This window comes from Antechinus flavipes, chromosome 1 (genome assembly GCF_016432865.1).
Source record: "Antechinus flavipes isolate AdamAnt ecotype Samford, QLD, Australia chromosome 1, AdamAnt_v2, whole genome shotgun sequence".
Lineage (NCBI taxonomy): Eukaryota > Metazoa > Chordata > Mammalia > Dasyuromorphia > Dasyuridae > Antechinus > Antechinus flavipes.
The window spans coordinates 186,480,709-186,498,985 of record NC_067398.1 but is presented as its reverse complement, the minus strand read 5'-3'; the positions used below and the strand labels follow the sequence as shown (position 1 = coordinate 186,498,985).

At 34.3% G+C, this 18,277-nt stretch overlaps 1 protein-coding gene across 1 annotated transcript in view; it reads left to right on the top strand.

The window, feature by feature from the left end:
* Positions 1 to 16,419, top strand: part of PCSK1 (proprotein convertase subtilisin/kexin type 1) — a 45,879-nt gene extending 29,460 nt beyond the window's left edge. The window contains exons 9-14 of the mRNA XM_051994070.1: positions 302 to 402; positions 5,414 to 5,647; positions 6,134 to 6,291; positions 7,782 to 7,915; positions 10,880 to 11,041; positions 13,590 to 16,419. Of these exons, the coding sequence (XP_051850030.1) occupies positions 302 to 402; positions 5,414 to 5,647; positions 6,134 to 6,291; positions 7,782 to 7,915; positions 10,880 to 11,041; positions 13,590 to 13,964 (1,164 nt within the window). The 3' untranslated portion in view covers positions 13,965 to 16,419. The remainder of the gene's footprint in view (positions 1 to 301; positions 403 to 5,413; positions 5,648 to 6,133; positions 6,292 to 7,781; positions 7,916 to 10,879; positions 11,042 to 13,589) is intronic.
* The last annotated feature ends 1,858 nt before the right edge of the window (positions 16,420 to 18,277 follow it).

Below are 18,277 nucleotides of genomic sequence, written 5' to 3'. Positions count from 1 at the left end.
CTCTAGGAATCTCAAGGGGGAAAAAATAAAATATTTATAAGGGAAAGGCAAGCAATTTATTCCCAGATAAGCTACACCAATACCAATGTTACAAGCAAGGTAGTGGAGAAGAAAGGGACCTGAAATATATGGCAAATAACCCTACGCTTCTTTTGGGAGAGAGACAAGTAAGTGGGGGAGAGACAAATGAGTTACCTCACTGTAATCATTATTAACCTTTGCTTACAGTCAATCCCAAACTATGAAATTTATGAAATCATTACATTTTCTCTCTCTGTCCTTCCCTTGTGTCACTGCCCAGACAAGTGCTGATCTGCATGATGATTGCACCGAGACCCATACTGGAACATCAGCCTCTGCTCCTCTGGCTGCTGGGATCTTCGCTCTTGCACTGGAAGTAAAGTAAGATACCAAAGACTTTGAATCACCTTTCCTGAAACTTTTTTTTTAAGGGCATATGTTGGAGAGGGAGGTAGAAATCAAGGAGCCTGCCTAGCTGACACTCTATGGAGGGCTGGTTTTGTTTCTCCACTCAGGTTAATTTACCTGCATTCCTTCATTCTGATGTTGGATTATGTCAGCAATTCTTTAAATGTGGAGACCAGCTTTATAGCTGCATGGTTAGAAAGGCTGGATAATGTTAAGATTATTTTTATCCTTCCTACAAAGGAAGGTTAGCCTAGGGAGACCATTACAGAAATAATGATTTCTCCTTCTCGTGTGCATCTCCCTTCCTCCTTTCCCCCACCCAGTTGTTAGGTTATATAGCATGTTCAGTGGATTTGCCATTTGATGATGTCTGGTAGTTGAACAGGGTTTCAGAACAGCCTAACTTATGGCTGGAGTGATTAAAACATTAAAATCATGTGCATTTAACCAGCTTCTTCACTGAACTAGTATTAGACTCAGATCAATTTTGGAAATCCTAGATTTAGTTTAGTCCAGATTACTTTTAGGAGGTTTTTAGATTGTAACAAGGTGTTGAGTATGGCAGGGCAAAAAAGTCTATGATCAATAATATAGTTTATGGCTCATCTCATAATAGTTTATATCAGGAGTAAAGAATGTCCAGTGTGCAGGTCACATAAAGCTGGCAAAATCATGTGCTAAGCTGAAAGCTGGGTAATCTCCTACTGCTTTGAGTTCTCTAAGTTGATAATTTTGTAGGATTCACAAATGATTTTATAAATATCCAAATGGCCTTTGACAGGAAAAAAAAAAGATTACTTCCTCCACACACAAACACAATTATATATTAAGTAAATAATCAGGAACAAGAAAGTCAGAAAGTAAGGAGAAAACATAGAAATATTCTGGGTGTAATCAGGCAAAGCCAATGTTCGTTGTTTGTTTGTTTTCCTAAGGCCATTGGGGTTATGTGACTTGCTCAGGGTCACACAGCTAGGAAGTGTTAAGTGTCTGAGACCAGATTTGACCTCAGGTCTCCCTGACTTCAGGGCTGGTGCTCTATCTACTGTGTCACCTAGTTGTCCCCTATATTGTTGTTTTTTTAATGGTGTCAGACAGGAAATGAAGTCCTAGTAGTCAGATCAGTGTTGGTATTGAGAGAATCAAACAAGCATTTTAGGAATAGAAAAGAAGCAAAGACCCATACAAATAGGTACTTGTACATTAGTGGAAAGTGGAGCTATAATGATAACAATAGTAATAGTAATAACTAGTATTTTATAGTGCTTTAACATTTGCAAAGTGCTTTTTAAATATTTTTTTTCCCATCACAATTTATTATCCCAATTTTACAGATAAGAAAATTGAGACTGAAAGTAACTTGATGAAGGTCACACAGCTTAGAAAGCGTTTACAACTCAATTTGAAGTGAGGACAAAGATTAGTTGAGCTCTGCTTAGTCTTACATTTCTGGATACCTGAGGGAAAACTAGAGAAAAATCCCATTATATGGCTGGAGCAATTACTGAGGAGGCTAGATTAGCATCTAGCTTGGGAATTTAGCTTCTGGAACAAGTTCCTATCAAGGTAGCAGCCCATTCCTCTCACTTACCATTAAAATAATAACTTATTGCCTTTACAGCAATCAATAAGCACAAGGAGTGGGCTGACTGTGTACAAAGTTCTGGCTACAACAGAAGATAATAATAGCTCTTGAGGAAAAAACACAGGATATTTGCTTAATACAGTAGCTTACATATAGTAGGTGTCTAATAAGTGCTTATCATTTTTTAAAAAAATTCTATGAACATTTATTAAGTGTCTATTTATTCTTTTTAACTTGGAAAGAAAGAGGCTGGAATGGAAAATTATTTTAGTATTACGAAGCCAGTGAAAAGATATCACAAAACCCTGGTGAAAATAAACCCTACTATTTTCACTGAGTACAAAAGAAGAAAATATGCTTTAAATGCACTAAGAAGGAATTGCATTAGTTATTGTGAAAAAAAATCTTGACATCATGTGTTGTGACATACTGAAACTTGTTGCCAAGGTTACTGAATGTCCATCCCTTAAAGATGTTCAAAAGAGATGGACATCATCTTTTCGAGGTCAGACGAGTAGAAGACTGGACTTAGCAACCTCCAGCATTTCCCCCCACATGACATTTATTCCCTTTCCAATTAGTAGCACTAAATGCCTAATTCCATAATTATTATTTTCTGCAAACATATCTTTGGCTGGCAATCCACCACTTTGTTAAAATAGGCTTTTTTTCTAATTAAGTTAGTTTGGCTGCTTGGTAAGCAAAGAATCGTCAGGAATCAGATGAAGAGCTATCACGGTTTTTTTTCATCTACAAAATGCATTCTTTCGGATGGGAAATGGTAGAAAGGAATTCATCTTCTTAATTATGTTAGAATGCCATCCCCTTGAATATTTTCCAAAGATTAGATAAGAATAAACAAATGAGGAAACCATGGAACCTGCATATTAAGTAATGTCATTAAAAGAGAAATGTGACATGAATGGAAAAACTATATCAGGCCAAACAACCTACTGAAGCTCTAATATGAGATTCCTCTGCCAAGAAATACATAGATATTCACGAAAAATCATTACACTAAATTTTCAGTATAAAAGTCCATTTGTGGTGAATGTATAATATAGTGTCTTATTTCTATGCCTCATCATGAGATGAAGATAATCTTGGGATTTCAAAGGTTGGTTCAGAGGAATATAGGCCCTGGTAGGTTTACTGAGCTTTTCTCAGCTCCAGAGAGGAACTGTGTCATTTGGCTAAAGATCAGCAGAGCTAAGATGAGAGAGATTCCTCTTCAGCAGGTTGGGTACAGAGTGATGAATTTTATTTTTATTTTTTGTGGTTTCTTTTTAAAAAATATTTTTACCATTACTTATTATCTTTCCCGCCCACTACTGCTTCCCCAACCCGGAACAGTTTTTAAAACCCTTATGATAAACGTGCATAGTCTAGCAAAACAATTCACCACACTGACTGGGCCCAAACATGCATGAATCATTTTGGATTCAGAGTCCAGGATGATGAATTTTTAAAGCATGGCAACTCATAAAGCTCATAAGCCAGTTACTCACACTGATGAAATCACAAATATTTGAAATATGGATGAAAAACTATGTGGTATAGTTTTTTCAACATTTATTTCAATTTGAATATTAAAATTATATATTTGAGTTTTAAAATCTTGCAAAATCCTACCCCTTTCCACCTTACCATCATCCTAGACTTTAATCCCTTTTCCATACTCTGAGATAAAGCTACATTAGCCTTCATACTGTTTCTTTTGCATGACCTTCCATCTCTGTCTTCTGACTAGACGCCTTTTCTCTTACTGTCCTCCATGATGGGAATGCAGTCTCCTGGCTTCCCAGGTCTCCTTCAAGGCTTGGCTCTCATGTGTTCTACATAGGTGTTTACAAAATTGGGCAGGCACACTTCAGAGATAGAAAGGACCTTAGAGTTCATTTTTTTTTTTGCATGATATTTGTGTTAAACACCTAGTAAAGAAATACCAATGAGAAAATAGGATTTTCTCACTGGGATCAGCAAGAGTCAAAAAAGAAAAATTTTCTCCCCAAGATAATAATAATGGTGTAGTCCAGATTGGAAGCCAAGTCTTGTGCTCTGCCCAGTAATACTCACCGTTTTCCAAACATCGGTTAAATTCAATTTTTCACAAATATTTCATGAAGCGGTTTCCTGTTGACATCTCCTGTATGATTTCTGGCTTAGTTGATTGTATGCATATTTGCACTCTTGCTATTAACCTATGAGACCAATTCTTCCTCATAGAGTCTCTGTTATCCCTGTAATTGCCCATGCACATTAACTCTGTCTGTCCACCTAGTAGACAGTGTATTAGATGGTACCTTGTCCCCTTTCTTCAAGTGCCTAAACCAGCAATCACTTCTACTCAGGGAAGCCTTTTTTAAAAGTGCCAGTAACTCTTTTTTATTTGAACAAAATAGTTGTACTTACCAAAAAGTACTTTATTGACTATACTGACTAACGAATTAAGACTTTCTGGCACAGTGGATAACATTCTGATCTAGAAACCAAGACAACCTGAGTTCCAGTGCTACCTTTGATACACCGTGCCTACATGTGTAATGCTGGGCAAATCTCTAAGACTGTGAGAGTGGAGAAGATGCTGACCTGCATTTGTAGAGGAAGTATCCTCACTAGGAGTTCCCTATACTCAGTATGTTGGAGCCAGCTCACAGGAAAGTTAAATTTCCAGTTAATACCTCTGAAATCAGAGCTTGATTTGTTGCTTCTCTAGGCTTCAGAAAGTGATGAACATAAGGTAAATAATGCAGTTTAAACTTAAAATTCTGTCATGGGCCTGGACATTTCCTCCCTGGAGAGCCAATTGTTAAATATTTACCAGAATATGTCTACCTGTGCCAATTAACAGGTCTAGTTACTATCTCTATCCCTATGCAAAACCACATAGGAATTTAAGCATTATAAGGTACAGTTGGTTCTTTATAGACATATATTTGAGTTCATGATATGCTTAAATAACTTATTGGTAAATATCACTTTGAATTTTATGATTTCACTATTCATAATGTTATTTTTATAATGTCAATGCCATAAAAGTGTATACTAAATTAGACTCATTAACAATAAACATTAGCACAGCTGTGGTTTATATCAGCTATGTTATTATTGATGTAACAAAAGCTAGCTTTTTTAATGTTTTAAGGTTTGCCAAAGGCTTAATATAAATTATCTCATTTGTTCTTCACCACAACCCTGGGAAATAGGTGCTTTTATTGTCCTCATTTTACAAATGAGAAAAATGAGTCTGAGAAAGGTTAAAGGTCCTACCAAAGGATCACATAGCTTATAAGTGTCTGAGGAAGAATTTTAACTCAGTGCTCAAGTCTAGCACTCTATTCAGTTGTATTTACAAAGAAGTCTTGTTTCTAATATCTTAAAATTTTCTTCCCCATGAAGCCCTCAGCTTACCTGGAGAGATATGCAACATTTGGTTGTATGGACCTCTGAATATGACCCTCTGGCCATCAATCCTGGGTGGAAGAAGAATGGAGCAGGATTGATGGTGAATAGTCGATTTGGATTTGGGTTACTTAACGCTAAGGCCCTGGTGGATTTAGCTGACCCCAAAACTTGGAGAAGTGTCCCCGAGAAAAAAGAATGCATTGTGAAAGACAACAACTTTGAGCCCAAGTAAGACTTTCCTAGGTCTTTTATTCTAACTTCCATTTGTCATATTAAGTGATTACAGCATCTGATATCCAAAAGAACTTTCTCAAGCATCTTGTCAGCAAGAGCTAAGATCTCTTCCCTTTTGCTCCCTTCCACATCCTACTTCTATCTTTCTGCCATCAAGGGAAAAAGAGATCAACTATGTCCTCTGTGAGATGCCAGAAAATCCCTATGGGTGATTTGATGATTAAAGGACATATATTGTATAATATAAACTTAGAACTCCCTCTCCTTTTTATTGAAAAGGAATTCAGATCTTAAGATATTAAGTGACCTTCTGTGGTTATATAGTCAATTAAAAATACAAGAGAGATTAGGACTTGGATCCAGAGCTCCTTAACCCCAGTACCATACTCTAAACCATATTGTCTATTTTTAAGAAATTGTTCTTCTGTATATATTGAATTTGAATTAAAAGCTTATTTATTTATAATTTAACTATTTTAGATCATTGAAAGCTGATGGAGTAGTTACTATTGAAATCCCTACAAAAGCCTGTGAAGGACAAGAAAATTCCATCAAATCTTTGGAACATGTGCAATTTGAAGCAACGATTGAATACTCAAGGAGAGGAGACCTTCATGTCACACTCACCTCTGCTGCTGGTATGGAGAAGAGATATTTTATTTTGTTTTTTCCCTTCTTATAAAATCAATTAAGTACTTATTTAAATGTTCATAGAATTTCTTATGTTCAAGTCTGTACCACCTAAAAAAATCTTGAAATCTATTAAGTTATGTGTTATTTTATTTTTCTTAAGAAACTGAGTTCCCATTGCCCATTTGGATAAGTGGTGAATAAGATATTTGGAAAGTGAGCCTGTTGACTCAAATTTCTCTGGTTTATAAGCTCATTACTCAAAAAGAATTCTAATATTTTGAAGGGGATTTTTTCAAATCCTGACATTGGGCTTGCTGTTAAAAAAAAAAAAAAAAAAACAAATACAATAACCCAGAGTTTCCATAAAATGAATAGCACAGGCCTTCATGCTCTTTGTCTTTGAATATTAAATGAGATGAAGGATGTAAAAGTTCTTAGCAGATTACAAGTCATTATTCTTAAGAGCTTTGAAATATGCCTTTTTGAAAATGAAGTCTTAGTAAATTATATTTCTCAGAATTCAGGCAGAATAAAGATATACTGTCACTGATAAGGTGTATCCTTGGACATATGCCCTTTGGGAAATTCATAATATGATCAGCTCAATGTTTGGAAAAGAGTGATATCTGAGAAAATGTAATGTCATAGAAAGAGTTCTGGGCTTGGAATCAGGAGGTACGTGGATTCACATCCTGACTCAGGAAGCAGTAAAACCATGGGCATGTCACTTTACCCAACTGAGTTTCAATTTCCTATCTATAAATGAGAATATTAATAAGAATTCTGCTTATCTCATTGGGTTCTTCCAATAATCTAATGAGATAATGTATGTAAAGCATTTTGCATATCAAAAAGTGCTATATAAACACCATTTCTTAAGCTTCTCATATTTCTTACAGCTTGCCACCTAGACCAGAGGTTGCTCTGCTGCTCACTAGCTGTTTTGATTCTGGACATAGCTGGTTGTTAATGGCTCTAGGAGGAAATTGGGATTTAGTGATCATTGCATTTCTGGCTCTGCCCCTAATTTGTTATATTTCTAATTAATTAATGCATCTTTATAAATTAATATATTTCTATTTGTATATTAAGTGGCTACTCTACAATTTACATTTAATGAACTCTGAAAACTGTGAATTTTTTTCTTTTCAAAGTATTTATGAGCCTTGAATTTTTCTTTTGAATTTTGTTTAAATGTAGCTCTCAGCTCTTTGTATTCAAATAAGCTTATACGTCCTCCTTTCCTCATGAATGGCTATATTCTAACCTTTTACTGGAAGAAGATTTTGAGAATTTATTCTTACTTGAGCATAAATTTTTATTAGCTAGATTTTAGCCAAATACTGAAAACCGCTTATCTGAAGTAATTTCCCTTAATTCATCTACTAATGTTAGTCAGTCAACAAATATTTATTAAGTGCCTACTATGTGATAATCACTGTGCTAAGAGATAGATTTGTGTGTTGTTTTTTTATTTGTTCTTGTATCAACATAGGAACCAGTACTGTGCTATTGGCTGAAAGAGAGAGAGATGCATCACCTAATGGTTTTAAGAACTGGGACTTCATGTCTGTTCACACATGGGGAGAAAATCCTGTAGGCACCTGGGCTTTACGAATTACTGATATGGTATGTAGGGTTGTGTGTGGATGGGTGGAGTGGGATAGGAAAGGTATGGAAGTGAATTTATGGTGGATAAGCATAGTTCTGGGAGCATGTAGTAGGAGATATTAAAGATTTGGAAATGTGAGTCAACATTAATCAAGGGATTAAAGGAACTTGACTGCTACTTAGTGCAAATAAAGTTATTCCTTTCACATCAAGATTTTCCCCATCACAGTTTCAATATATCTCAGGTGGGCATAAGAAATTAAATGGAAGTTTCTGGGGAGTTTTGCAGAAACCACAGAAATACAGAAAAAGTTTAGAAACCCCAAAATAACATTTTATAATATCAACATATTTTATTTTTAACAATATAATAATTCAGATTTCTCTGGTATAAGGGCCAAAAAATTTTACATGGATTTTCCAAATTGTGGGATATTGTGCCTCCAACACCCATCTTGTGGAAAGAATAAATGTATAGTTCATGGAAAGTACACATTTAGATGTATGGATAATAGAAAAAGAAGCCCAGGGGACTAATATTTTGCTGTTAACAAGTATCTTGCTCCTCTTGGTAAAGAATGTGAATTACCCACTGACTGCTTACTTAAATAGCTAAATGATCCATCTGTATTATTGCTCAAATTGTTTTTGCCATTAGGATATAGACATTACATTTAGTCCATGTAGACATGCTAAAATGATTTTGTTTAATGTAGAGAAGTTAGTTCTGTTGTGAGTAGTTTAATAGAAAGTTGTCCTGGCAGTCAGACAGAATCCTACTTTTGATGTACTGATTGTGGAACTTGGCAAGGCATTTCAATGTTCTAGGCAACTCTCTGAGATTATAATTGCAGAACCACTGCTACTGTAGATCAGTAAAGGAAGTTTCCTCACTGAAGGAAATGAATATCAGTATATTATAATATATACCAATGAAATTACAAGCTTGTATGGGGAAGAAAAAAATAAAGCTACATTGTGAATTTTCTGAATTATTGAATACTTCTATACTTCCATGAAGCAAGATACAAAGGATTTTATTTTCTACTTCTCACTCTAACACAAAATGATGTTCATAATATATAATTATAAATAAAGAATAGATCAGAATGCTGAAACAAAGAACCTTAAGGAATTTAAGATTCTTCTGTATTATCCTTCAAGCAATCAGTGTTATCTTTGCCTTAAGATGGAATAGACTGAAAAACGAATGAACTTATTAAGCATGTATAATACTTGGGATATGAAATATAAATATTGCACATTAAACTGAAAAAAATATGTACATTTCTCCCTCTGGAAAGATAGTTGTTAAACATTTACCAGCAAAATTCTAGAAAGATGGTACTTTATACAGTAAGAAGGAAATAATTAGGCTCCAAAAGGGAATACTTGAGAATCAAAGGTACCAGATTTTGATTTTTAAACAAAATAGTGTAATGGAAATAATTTAGAACATTTTCTTGCATCTATTAAGAACCAAAACAAGGGGGCAGCTAGATGGCACAGTGGATAGAGTGCTGGCCCTGAAGTCAAGAAAACCTGAGTTCAAATCCAGCCTCAGATACTTAATATTTTGTAGTTGTGTGACTCTGAGCAAAGTCACTTAATCCCAATTGCCTCAGGGGGAAAAAGGAACTGAAATAAATGCAAACTTTTAGTCATTATTAATTTTTTTTAATTCTTGAAAAATAGCTTGTCTTCCCCCATAAAGTATTTCAACTTAAAAATGAAGTATATCAGTCCTATGAAATCATGATTGGTCACTGTATCAATAAGATGATGCTAAATTATGCTACCTCCCTGACAATGTACAAATTTGTTTGCCTTTACTATTCATATTTGTTACAAGGTTTTTCTTTGTACTTTTAAATTGGAGGGAATGGGAGAAAGGGAAAATAAAAACTTGTTAAAAGAAAATAAAAGAAAATTTTAAAAATCAAATATCTAAGTATCTTGATCTTTTGGATATAGCAAAAAAGAATGAGTTCAAGAGTTAGAGACTATTTTAGAATGTGCCACTTAATGGTTGTGTGACCATTATTAATTTTGTACTTAGATTTCAGTACATCTTAAACACCTTAAACAGATACATTGAACGGAACATTGAAGTGCCTTGCCTTGGTTCACAAAGTCAGTATGTGAAAGATAGGATTTTTTCTGACTGCCAGGACAGCTTTCTATTAAACTATACCTTACTACTTACTCACAACAGAACTTACTTCTTTGTATTGTGCAAAATCATTTCAGGATGTCTAGATAGACTATATGTAATGTCTATACTCTATCAGACCTTAAACAATCTTTGTATTGGTATGATTATTAACATTTTATTAGAAAAAAGTATTTTCTCAAATAAAAACAGTTTGCTATTTTCTTTTGTGCCTTTCATTTTATGTGGTAGCAAAGTTTCCTTCTTTGGGAATATACCTCTACTTTTATGATCAGAAAGAAAATATGATCTTATTCTAGAAACTACAGCCAACTTTTAAACAAAATATCAATTCCACAAAATAAGGCTCACTTAAAGAGTTTAATTTTTAAATTGTCTAAGCAATGCTGCTACATGTAATTGAAATGAGTCTAATGATTTCCTTCTTACTGCATAAAGTTACATGTTTCTAAGTTTGTACTAGTAAATATTTAACAACCATTTTTCTAGAGGGAAAAATGTACACAGTACACTCTTTTCAGTTTAATCTGCATTATTAATATTTCCTCTATCACTGAAATCTAGACATCAACAAAACCATAAATTAAACTCTTATTTGTAGCATTTGCCTATTTATAATGTGTAAAAGCTTATACTGAAAATTCTATAGTTAGCCTTTGGGAGTCCAATTAAGCTGGCTCTAGCACACCCTGTATGCTTCTATGAGGTATTAGAATAAGATGTAACTATGAACCTGAAAGATGCTTTAAAATAAAAAGGAAAGCAAAGTCAAAAGTCCACCAAAAATAATATCTGGACTTATTCATTAGTCTGGAAGAATGGAAAATGAAGGAAGAATTGTGAACTGGAAACTGATTTTACATGGGACATCCACCCAGCCAGAACATATGAAACAGCCCCGTGTCTATACTTCTTATAATGCTGTGCAAAATGATAGAAGAGGAGTAGAGAAGATGGATGATTCTGTTGAGGTCTGTATATGTCTGTCTGTCTGTCTGTCTCTCTATAAAGGGCTACACAGCTACTTTCAAATGACCAATATGGTATCTTCTGCTGTAAAATATTAATGTGTCCTTAGATATCTAGGAAAACCCAAATAATTTTCTTTGAGAGAAAACACCTTTTCTCTCATATAGATCCTATATCAGCCCTACCTCTCATTCATATACTACTTTAAAGTTTACAAAATGTTTCTTTCACAAAAACTCTTAAAAAGGAAGTTGCTACAAATAGTATTGCTCTTTTTTTTAAGAACATGAGACTCAGAAAGGTACACTGAGTTTTTCCAAAGTTTAATGATTAATGTTAGAGCAGAGGCTTAAACTCAGGTCTTGTGGATCTAAGTATAGCCTTCTTTCCTACACACTATAATACTTCTTTCTCTCCTCTTCCAAAACTCCTCTTTCTCCTGCCTCTTAAGTTCCCTGGAGTTCCATTTATTATAAAGACTTTTTAAAAAATCTACTCAGTTATATACAAACTCTCTCTCTTATGAACCCACAGAGCACTATTTATGCAACCTCTACTTCATCTGTCTTATTCTGCTTTATATTTAACTTATTTACATAGTTGTAGCCTCCCTAAAAAAATATAAAGCTTCTTGTGAGAAGGGATTCTGTCTTCAACCAAACAACAAGCATTTATTAAGTTCCTACCATGTTTTAGATACTAGGCTGGATATCAGGAATACAAAGTTAAAAAGAAAACAGTCTGCAGCCTCAAAAAGTTTACTTTGTATTGGAGGAAACAAAATGTATGCATATAATTATATAATTACAAATATAGAAGTGGAAGACAATTTAGAAGCCATCTAGTCCAATCCCATCATTTTTATAGGTGAAGATACTAGTGCCCATTTAGGTATAATGACTTGTTCCTAGAATATAAATGGAGCAGGTGAAGAGGACACTGGTAACAGAGTGAATTCCCTAAAGAGCTTACATAGGAAATGGAATTTGAATTAAGATTTGATAGAAACTGGGATTTTCAGAGACAGAGACAAGCAGAAAATGCTTTCCAGGCATAAGGGGCAGCCTGAAGAGATATTATCATTTATGAGGAATAGTAAGTAGGCCAGTGAAATTGGAATGATAAATGTATAAAAGAAAAAAATATATAGTAAGACTGGAAACATAATTTGAAGTCAGGTTGTGAAGGATGTCAAACATCAATTAATTAAAATTCAACATTGAGTGAATGGATAAATAAATTTGCTATTTTAACTTCCATTTGTTGTTTATAATTCAATTCCCATAATATTTTAACTACAAATGGCAAGATTCTGTATGTAAAAGTATATGATAGCAATGAAGATCTAGGATTATTATTATATTCCTATTCCCATAAAGGCTGAGATTGTAATTTTTTTCATTTTTGTATCTCTTTAATAGTGTTGGTTTAATTGAATTAATAATAATAATACTGTTTTCAATTCATTTCATTTTCATTCAATTCATAATTTAATAAAGTCCAAATTATGGCTATATTTAAATGATTTAGTTAAAGGACATATATACCAAAACTTGAATTAGTCTTTTTTCCATATAATTACATGGAATTTTTTTTTACAAATATATTATTTTAGAGAAGTCCTTGAAATCATTAGGTTTGTGGCTTCTTTAGTTCCTTCTAATACAGTCCTTTATCATAACAAAATTAAAAATTGTTGCATCCACTATGCTTCCTTCAGTATTAGTTTCTGTTACTGTGGGATTAAGAAAAGCCATCTTGCTTTTAAATATTGTACCAATATAAAAGAGTAGTCTGCAAGGCCAGAATGAAGTAATGGAAAAAAAACACTAGATTTAGAATAGAAGAATGTAGATTTAAATCCCAGTTTTGCTATCTGCTCACTGGGAGATGCTGGAAAAATCACTTGGTCTCTCTGGGTTTTAGTTTTCTCATCTGCAAAAAAGAGGGCTTTGCAGGTGATTTTTAAAGTCCTTTTATTGTTGTTCAGTCATGTCCCATTCTTTGTGACCCTGTGCGGGGTTTTCCTGGTAAAGATATTAGAACGGCTTGCTATTTCCTTCTCCAGATCACCTTATAGATGAGAAAACTGAGGCAGAGAGGTTTAAGTGACATGCCCATGTTCACACATATTAAACGTCTGAGGAAATATTTGACCTAAGGAAGATGAGTCTTTTTGATTCTAAACCTCTTGCTATATCCACTGTATTGCCTATAAAGTTCTATAGTAATGTTAATTAAGTATTTGTAAAGTACAAGATGTGATGTTGGCATTAGGGATAAAAAAAATGAAAAAGATAATTCCTAATTCTATTTAGGAGCTTACAATATGATCACAGAGTTTGAACAAATAAAGAAAAAGTATAATATGAAGTAGAATGAGATAGGGAAAGAAAAGATTCATGAAAAAAGTACTGTTGGAAAATTTGAGGAGAGAGAAATCATTTTTCATCTGTGTCTCTTCTGATGCATGCATACACCATGAATATTTTTAAATCAAAATACCAATGGCCACTCTATCTTTGGTTGGATGTTTTCTTTTGTTTTTAGGACCAGGCTACTCTAGAAAGCCTTCATGAAAGCCCTCAGCCTTCTAAAAGCTCCACTACCCCCAATATCAGTGGCAATGACAAATTGATGGAGAAAACACCTTCCAGGGCCATGCTCCAACTCCTGCAAAACGCTTTCAACAAACAGGGAGCCTCCAATCAAACACCAAAGAATCAGCCAGATGAAAAGCTAAAGATTCCATATGAACATTTCTATCAAGCTCTGGAAAAGTTAAACAAACCATCCCAATTAAGAAACGCCGAGAATAGTCTGTATAGTGACTATGTGGACCTTTTCTACAACACAAAACCTTACAAGCACAGGGATGATCGACTGCTGCAGGCTTTGGTTGACATTCTGAAGGAAGGGAATTGAAGTGAAGTGATCTGAGTTGGAAATATTCATTCTTTCTCCCTTCTCTTATATCCTGCCTGTGACTGATGTAGGTTTTATATTTTATTCATATGATTATGTCCTTGCTTCTCATCGCTGTCTTGTACATGGACATATGCACATGCACACACTCACTCAAGCTCACATGTGCTTGCACACACACACACATACACATGCACACAATTTAGTACATAAGGAGAAGGGGTTTGCTTCCCACAGAGAGCCTGGCTGTACTGGGAACAGTCAACAAGAGCTCTATTTAAAACATTTTCACAAGTGAAAGATTTTTTTTCTCTCTGGAATCAAAATCCATTAGTATTTTTCCCATTGTATTTAAAATCCACTCTAAGCTGCCTCTCTTTTTCCCATTTTCATTTCTTAAAAGAATAATAATTAAAAAAATAAAACTCTGGGCTACAAAACATTAAAAACAAAACTGCTGCAAAACACCAGGAGATGTGCCTACAGCCTTTTTTTCCTGTCCCCTCCATGGCTGTTTCTTGTCTAGCAATGACTTTTAGAATTGTGGTTCTTACAACTCAAGGGCTCCCAAATTTACAAGTTACTTAGGATCATAGATTTAGAGCTGGAAATATCCTTGGAGATCACCAAGTCCAACCCCTCCTTTTCTAGATGAAGAGTTGAGCCTTAAAGCCAACCATCTAAGTGGTTAAGTAGAAAAGTGAAGGTGGAACCTGAGGTCTCCTCTGATTTTATTAAGTCTAAAAATTCAGTGATTCTTTCACTGTATCAAAAAAGGAGAAATGAATTAAGTATGTGATTAATGCGGATAATTGAGGCACCAAAATGGGGTCTTGACTTGGATTATCTAACTTTTATAATTAGCAAAATATTCCCAATACTTTGTGTGATATGGAATCTTTGGATTCAAATTTAGTGTTTTCCTTATTCTGAATTTTTTTCCTTTCCCTTTATATGTCCTTTTCTCAGAGCTGCATATCCAGCTTAATAAATAGTAGTGTATATGAATTTTACAAAGCAAAAATCAGGAAATAATCCTGAATGGGGATAGCCAAGGAAAAATCACAAATAATTCAAAAAATTACATAAAAGGGGATTTTTTGGTTTCCAAAATGTCAGCCTGCTCTTTGAATTCTAAAGCCTCTTTCCTACTCTCTCTTTTTTTAAGCCCCTCATTCTTATGACCAACTTCTTTACCAAAGATACTAGGCATGAATAACATTAATTAAAGGAGGAAAAATCAACACATATGTTATTGTAAGACTGAATCTACACATTACAAAATAAAGATAAGGATTTGTATTATACAGTTAAATTAGGCTAAATCTGTGGAGAGTCAAACCACATAATTCAGACAAAACAAAATCCAACCACACCAAAAGGACCCTACATAAGTTACCTGATTGGATACGTGCATCTCTATAATAGATGCCAATCTCTCCTTCACTGTGTATGTGCACTAAAGGCTTGTTTGCTTCTTGTTGCTATTTGTAATGCTTCCTATAGCTTAGTAAGCAGTCCCAGGATTTTAAACGTGTTGCAGATCAGAAAGCTTTGTGAAAGTCTGCCTGATTCCACACAGTTTGGCAAAATGACCGTCCCCTTTCCTAATCCACCATTTGAATTTGTGCAGAATGAAAAAACAGACAGGATGCAGCTCTAGTGTGATCATGCTGCTCACAAACTGTCCTTAAAAAAAAATAGAATGACTGTCCTGTCCTTGGAATTACCATGTATTATCTGATGTGAAGTGATGTGTATAGTTTTGACAGCTGCAGCGAATCTGAGACCCATAGAATGTTAAAGCTGGCAGCCACCCTGGTGATCAGTCCAATCTCCTCAGTTTACACATGGGGAAATGGAGACCCAGGGAGGCAAAGAGACCACTTGCCTGTGGTCACAGTGTTAACAGTATGTATCGGGACTAGAACTCAGGTCTCCCTGACTCCCAGCTCAGTGCTTAATGTATGATGCCTTCTTGTTAACCATGTTGAACAATATTAATTCCTTGTTAAAATCTTAACCACCTCTTGTGCTGTGGCCAAAGGTTCCCTTAGTGAAGCTTTAATATGAAAACCACATCATGTCTGAATGTTTCCAACCCAGAGTGTGTTGTATCGACATATTTTTATTGTTTGTCTTTTTTGGTGCCTGTGTGGGTTTTTGTGAAAATGTAAAAGAAGAAAATTATAAAATGTTTTGTCTCAGAATTTTAAATTCTATTTTCTTTACAGGTATTTATAATATATCAAAACTTTTATCAAACATGCAGAATTTTGAAAGGCACAATAAATTATATTAAAGAACCATATGTTTTCTTGAGAATGAGAAAGTTTCATCCAATAAAATATTTTTCAAAGGCATGTTCCTCTAGCAATGATGATACCTACATGTATGTGATGTGATGTTACAATAACTTGTCTAATAGCATAATACAATATGTCAGCAGAGTTCAGAGTGTGTGGTTGTAACATTTTTAAAGACACTTCAAAATGAAACCCTTAATGTATTAACCAGGAAATGTTAAATATGCTTTTAAATCAAAAGAATAAATGGTTCCCTCACTGAATCCAAAATAAAAATATGGTAGGTGTGGTAGAAATAATAATAGTAATAAAATGACCTAATAGAATTATCCCTTTCTCATTTAACTATAACGCAAAAAGGGACCAGCAAGAAAAAAATTTATCAAGGAAAGAGAAATAACAGACTAGAAATCTTCTAGCTAATCTCATTTTAATCATGAGAAAACTAATGTCCAAAGGAATGAAGGTGTTTGCTAAGGTCACAAAAAAACAATGACCTGGTTGAATTTACATTAAGAATTCAGTTTTTTTTTTTTTTTTGGAATGATTGTTTTTTTTTTATTTTTGTTGTTGAGTGTGCATATGTGTATCTGTGCATGTGTGGATGCATGTGTTGCATTCATTCATTCAGGAAGGCTCTCAATTTTACTTTTATCAGCATTTGAAATTCAACTTTGAAATAATTTTGTCTTACTTACCAAAACAATACAAAGCCCAAGATGAATCTGAAAATAATTAATTCAAATCATTCACCACTAAATAGTCTGACTTCATGAATTTATGTTCAGAAACAAAATTGACAGGAAACAAAAGGTTTTATACTCTTATTATTTTCAAACAGATCATAGGAGAAATCAAGGTATGTACCATGTCTATTTAATCAAAACATGGAGTATTGGTGAAAATATTCAAAATTATGTGTAAATTTGTAGGAAAAACAAGAATGCTATTTATAGTCCAGTGTTAGGCACTGAATCAACAATGTCAGACATCATGATTCCTGTCTTCTTGCCATTCTCAGAATAACAAATGACACTGGTGCACTCAGACATAGGACTAAAGAGACAATCTTTTCTTAGTTTATCACATTCACATTGTGTAACTTCAAGAATAAGCATAGTAGTTAGTCATAAAGTCTGGGAGAATAATGGGAGAGTAATGATTTCAAGAGGATGAGATGGGGTATAACACTGTTAAATTTAATTTCAGGGGAATAGGGAAAACTTTCAGGATGGCTAGGAGTCTAGTACTTCCCTAAACCTATTTTATCTACCCTAGTACAATATTACAAACTCATCATAGTTTTTTGGATTTTTTAGAGAATGCTTCCCTAGAGGGAGAGAGTACAACAAGATTAGAAGATCTTCCAACTTTAAAGAGTTTAGGATTCAAAAAATCAATTAATAAGCTTTTATCAATTAACTTATTTCCCAGAACTGTGCTGGGTATTGAGGACACAAAGACAAAAATGAAGCAATTCCTGCCTTCAGGAAGATTATACGTATAAGTAGCTCAGAATGGTGAGGAGTCACCATTTAATAAAAAGCTGGAGAAATCTCTAGGAGCAAAGCAAAAGTGTATTGTACATTCTGGCGAAATCAGGCATCCCTCCCATTGAGCAATCAATCAAAAGGCGAAGGCACCTTTTGGAATAGATTTTACACTTTAAATAGTCCCCTCCCCACCACTGATCATCATCGTCATTGGCTGAGGGTCTTACATTCTAAATGTGGGAACTACCCAAGAAATTGAACTTGACCAATAAGTACATAGTTGCCCATATTTGATCAAAATAGGAAGAAAATGATGCCATAGGAGGCTAGCAGGAAGGGGACTTAATTATGCCCTTGAGTCAATGCTCAAAGACCTTCAGGCCTACTCAAACTCTGAAGTAAATGAAGCCTTACTCAATTTTCACAATTGCTTGAAAGATCTCACCTCATCTCATTCAGTCCCCTCTTATTTGTACACTAAGATCTCTGCAAATTTTTGTAACATAATTTCAGA